This window comes from Brassica oleracea, chromosome C3, assembly GCF_000695525.1.
Source record: "Brassica oleracea var. oleracea cultivar TO1000 chromosome C3, BOL, whole genome shotgun sequence".
Taxonomy (NCBI): Eukaryota; Viridiplantae; Streptophyta; class Magnoliopsida; order Brassicales; family Brassicaceae; genus Brassica; species Brassica oleracea.
The window spans coordinates 27,419,689-27,425,687 of record NC_027750.1 but is presented as its reverse complement, the minus strand read 5'-3'; the positions used below and the strand labels follow the sequence as shown (position 1 = coordinate 27,425,687).

General features: G+C 48.1%; 1 protein-coding gene across 1 annotated transcript; it reads left to right on the top strand.

Annotated features, from left to right (window-relative positions):
- The first annotated feature begins 4,310 nt into the window (after positions 1 to 4,310).
- Positions 4,311 to 5,999, top strand: LOC106330284. Its single transcript, XM_013768781.1, has one exon. The coding sequence runs from the start codon at positions 4,311 to 4,313 to the stop codon at positions 5,997 to 5,999; it is 1,689 nt and encodes a 562-aa protein (XP_013624235.1).

Below are 5,999 nucleotides of genomic sequence, written 5' to 3'. Positions count from 1 at the left end.
CGGAGCTATCACCGGAGAGGGCCTAACCACCATGGTAGGCTCTCCTCTGTACCGGAGCCCAACTACAAACCTGAAGACACCCAAAAACAAAGTAGTCTACGCCTGAAGACCAAGCTTAGAGTCGACAAAGTACTCCTCTAAGTCTCCCCTCCCACATCCCTACTGAAGACATCAGCGGCAACTAATCTCGTTGAGACATCAGCTTCATAAAGGACCGGCAACTGCACCGCAACACAGAATGAGAAGACTCACCGAAGAGGAGAAAGGAAAAGCAAAAGTTGGGGAACAACAAACCCGACCACGAATCAGAATCAGAGCCTCCGACCTGGACACTAGCAGATTCATCAGGGAAAATGCCCTCACTCTTATCGGCAGAGTGACAAACCGAAGAGAACAAAACATGGCGTCTTTGCTTCCTTACCTAACAAGAAAATGGAACCTAGTGGGAAAAATCCACGGTTCTGATTTGGGCAACGATTGCTTCCAGTTTAGATTTCAGGAGGAAGAAGAGATGCGCACAGTACTGGAAAACCGGCCTTACCAGTTCAACCGTTGGATGGTCATCCTTCAACAATGGGAACCGGTCATCTCACCAACATTCCCGTCACAGATTCCGTTTTGGATCAGCCTGAAAGGTATCCCCCTACGCTTTTTGGATGATAAAATACTACGAGACATTGGACAAGAGTTTGGACATCTGGAAAGCTACATTCTCACAAAGACTACTGCTCGAGTTCGAGTTATGATGGATGGACTCAAGCCACTCCCGCAAGACACAATTCTTGCCTCAAGCTCTCACACCTGGCCCACGACTGCCCCTCTAAGCAAACCTCTGAGAGCCAGGAGCCTCGCAAGAGAGATACATCTTTCAACTCGGTCATGGGACCACCTAGATCCCACTTCCCACCAAGCCACCACTACTACAATCAACGCGAATCGAGAAGGCACTCACCCCCCCTCCACAACTCCCTCGGGAAACAACGTTCCATCAGCGTGTTGATCGGCATGGTAGACCGTTTGGAGACCGTGCGGCTACTTACCAGTCTAGAGCCCCGCCACTCAGGAACAAAATCACTCCAAATGTAGACACAGAGGGCCCGAGGAACATGAGAGCTGAACGAAGCCCCCACGCAGAAACGAAATCACCGAGGTCTCTGCACAGTACTCACACCGTAGAGTCGTCTCAAACAGGGGACATTTGAACCAGGGCACCAGATCCCCCGTTGAGCAACTAAGGCACAGCATACTGAGCGTAATGAAGGCAAGGAACGCGCTGCAGATGAGCATCGGCTTCCTTTGGAGGGGAACTTGGATAAAGAAGATTTCCCTCCACTGCAATTTGCACAAGTACCACCGACCCGAACAACTAAAGAGGTTATGGAGGAACTGAGAGAAGTTACCTACCAATACACAAATTGTGCCGACCCAGTGGAGAGTGCTGCGCGAAAACAAAGATTATTAGATGGAGAAGTACACGGTCTCATGGAACAGACAGCAGCAACTACTGTAGCGAGAGAACAAGAGGCACAACAAGCATACATCACGACCAGGGTGGCTGAAATAGAGGTGGAAAATGAAATGGAGACTGAACAAAGCGCTACCTTACCTCTTGTGCTACCACAGCCGCCGCAAAACAGCAAAAGGAAAGGAAGACCCCCAAAGGCTAAGCAACGAGAGATTCGTATAAGTCCTAAAGTCTTCAAAGGATCAAACTCGAGGAAACGCAACCTGACTGCAGCTATGGCGTCACCAGCAAACCAAACGAGCCGTACTTTGAGCCGTACTTTGAACCGTCCAACCCGGAGAGTAGTCAGCACAAGCAATGCCCCAGCAGGAGCAGGAACAAGTACATCGACATCAAGACCCCAGACTCAGCCCTTTCCGGCAAGAGCTCGACAGCCTCGGGATTTTCCCAGGCAGTCGCCTCCTCTTCCTTAGAGATGCTAAGTTGGAACTGTTGTGGTTTGGGAAATCCCATAACAGTCCAACGGCTCAAAGAGATCCGGAAGAAGATCTCCCCAGATATAATTTTCCTATCTGAGACAAAGAATGCTGATTCTTTTGTTCTCAAAGAACTGGACTTCCTAAGCACAGACAAACGCTTCCTTCTACCGCCGACTACACCAGGGAGCGGTGGTCTCGCGCTCTTCTGGAGACCAGAGATTGATATACAAATACTAGCTACCTCTCCGAACTACATTGATACGATGATCAGGTATAAGGGAAGCTCCTTCCACACAATCTTCATCTACGGTGAGCCTGAAACATCACATCGCTATGCCTTCTGGAATCATGTGTCTACTATCACGGCAAATAGGGACACCCCATGGCTACTTACGGGTGATTTCAATGAGATCATCAACAATTCGGAGAAGAGTGGCGGACCCCTTAGAACTGAGGGTTTTTTTACCAACTTCCGAAGCTTTCTATCTAGTATAGACCTTTTTGATCTAAAGCACTCCGGAAACTTCTTATCATGACGGGGAAGACGACACAATCACCTGGTTCATTGTAGACTCGATAGGGCTATAGCCAACAGTGCCTGGTCTGATCTTTTCCCATCCGGAAGATGCCATTACATGGAATTTGGAGGATCTGATCATAGACCCATCATCACATATATTGATCCGACAAAGAAGAAGATAGGCAGGCTCTTCCGGTACGATAGAAGGCTTAGCAGTGTCCCAAAGATTAAAAACATCATCATGGAAACGTGGAACTCCATTACAGATCTCCCAGTGAGACAACGGCTATCCAGATGCCGCTCCGCTATCTCTGCCTGGAGCAAGAAACAAGCTACAAACAGCAAAGTACGCATCGAGAAATTAAAAGGGGAAGTCGAAGCTGCAATGTCGGCTCCAATGGAGAATGACTCCCTTATATCGCATCTCAACGGTGAACTCCTCAGAGCCTACAAGGATGAAGAAGAGTTCTGGAGACAGAGGAGCATACTTTTGTGGCTTGCAGCTGGGGATAGGAACTCAGGGTTTTTTCATGCCATTTGTAGAGGAAAACGGGCTAGGAATCGTATTGCTGTACTAGAGAACTCGGCGGGTACTATTTTCTATGAGGAACCACACATTGTTCAAGAAATAACCTCGTATTTCCAAACAATATTTACGTCGACCTCTAACCCAGAACTCTCGCTCGAGTCCTCTGCCATTGTGGAGCAAGCTATCTGCCCGTGTATCTCAGCTGAGACTAACGAAACATTGATCAAGGTACCAACAGCGGAGGAGATTAGAGTGGCTATGTTCTCAATCCACCCGGAGAAAGCACCCGGACCAGATGGTTTCTCATCATGTTTTTTCCAAGCTAACTAGTCTACAGTAGGTCCTATCATCACCAAAGAGACACAAGACTTCTTCAGGACGGGCAATCTTCCGGAACAGATCATCAACACTCACGTTAGACTTATACCGAAGGTGCAGAGTCCAAAGCTGGTATCAGACTATAGACCCATTGCTCTTTGTAATGTGGTCTATAAACTGATATCAAAAATCCTCACCTTACGGTTGAAGCCGATTCTGCATGGACTTATCTCGGAAACTCAATCGGCCTTCGTGCCGGGTAGAGCGATATCAGATAATGTGCTCATCACACATGAAACACTACACTATCTCAAGACCTCCAATGCCATACAGAACTGTTCAATGGCGGTGAAGACGGATATGAGCAAGGCTTATGATCGCTTGGAATGGAACTTCATCTAACTTGTACTCGAGAGATTGGGTTTTCATGATGTATGGGTGGCGAGGATCATGACATGTATCCGGACAGTGTCATACTCCTACCTAGTGAATGACTCCGTCCAAGGTTCAGTACTGCCGTCTCGTGGAATTAGGAAGGGAGACCCGCTTTCACCGTACCTCTTTATCCTATGTAGTGAGGTCCTATCGGGCCTGTGCAAGAGAGCTCAGCAAGCGGGGCTGTTATCCGGTATTAGAGTGGTTAGAGGATCTCCTCGAGTCAATCATCTTTTGTTTGTTGATGATACGATGTTCTTCATAAGGACGGATGAGTTGAGCTGCAGCACACTGCACCGGATATTACAGCAGTACAAGACTGCATCGGGACAGACTATCAACACGACTAAATCCGCTATTACCTTCTCTGCGAAAATAACCCAAGAGACTCGAACTAGAGTCAAATCTCACCTTGGTATAGCAAAAGAATGAGGAGTTGGAAAGTATCTTGGACTCCCCGAGCACTTCGGCCGGAAGAAGAGAGACCTCTTCGCTTCAATCGTGGATAGGATCAGACAACAAGCTAGCTGCTGGACGAACCGTTTTCTGTCGAGTGCTGGGAAAATGACGATGCTGAAGGCGGTTCTGTCCGCCTCTCCAACACACGCTATGTCCTGTTTTGAGCTCCCGGTGAGCTTATGCAAGCGGATACAGTCAACGCTAACACGTTTTTGGTGGGATGGAAATGATAACAAGAAAAAGATGTGCATGACATCTTGGGCAAAACTCTCAAAACCGAAGAAGCTTGGAGTGTTGGGTTTTCGCGATATACAACTCTTCAACAAAGCCCTCCTAGCAAAGCAATCTTGGCGGGTCCTCACAAACCCGGACTGTCTCCTCTCACGAGTGTTGCGTGGTAAATATTGCCACAACGCTTCTTTCCTCACTGTCAAAGCACAGGCTTCATGCTCTCATGGTTGGAGGGGGATTCTACATGGCCGAGACCTACTTGCTCCGAATATAGGCAAAGCTATAGGTGATGGTATGTGCACGAGAGTCTGGAAGGATGCTTGGATCAGAACAGACACCCTCAGTTGCCCAATGGGACCAGCTAATGAGGAAGTAATTGACCTCTTTGTCTCTGACTTGTTATTGCGGGGCTCTGGTGAATGGAATAAACCGAAGATCAGACAGCTACTCCCAGGATACGCGGAGACCATCTTATGTATGAGACCAAGCCGGTTAGGCGCTGAGGACAAGTGGGTGTGGACACTTAACAACTCAGGAGCCTACTCAACAAAGTCTGGATACTATGAGGCTGTTAAACAACAAAACCAAGAGGGAGAACAACATGGCATAATCCAAGGCAATCAACAAAACCGACTGCACAACTTCAACTGGAACAAGCATATCTGGTCGGTAAAAACGGCGCCAAAAATACAGGTCTTTCTTTGGAAGATTATACAGGATGCATTACCTTTAGGAATGGCGCTGCAGAGGAGGGGAATCTTATCACATCCAGTGACTTGTGCGCGATGTGGAGCTCCGGAGTCAGCCGATCACTTGTTCTTACACTGTAGGTTCGCGAGACAAGTTTGGGATAATATCCCACTCACGAGAACTATAGACATCGGAACGAACTCCACTTTTGACCAATGCCTGGCAGCCTCACATGATCTGGTATGCCTCCCTCCGACGGGAGTGTCGGGCAACATTTTCTCTTGGGTATGCTGGTGCATATGGACAGCAAGGAACCTCCTGGTCTTCGAGGACAGAACACTAGACGCTAAGGACATCAGCTGCACCTCCATTAAACTTGCGCGAGAATGGCAGGAGGCCCAAGCACACAAACCTCTCCCGGCACACAACTTAGGAGGCAACAACTCTCATATACGGGAGCTCACATCGATGACTGTTTCTACTCTGTTCACAGACGCGGCATGGAAAGCCCAAGATAGAACTGCAGGATGCGGCTGGATTATACATAATCCACAAGAGAGAGAAACAACGAGTGGCACATCGACTGAACTCTGTGTCGCATCACCTTTGATGGCGGAAGCCTTGGCTGTTCGCGAAGCCCTGCTGCACGCAAAGGCCCTCCATCTCTCCAATATCTGCCTCAAATCAGATAACCAAGTGCTTGTCAAAGCACTAAACTCGAAGCAACATCCGGTGGAACTCTACGGAATCAACTTGGATATCGAGAACCTATCCTCCTCGTTTTGTTCTATTTCTTTTGTCCATGTCTCTAGGAATTTGAATTCTGCTGCAGATGCTTTAGCAAAGTCTGCCATGTACTACTTGAACCCTTAG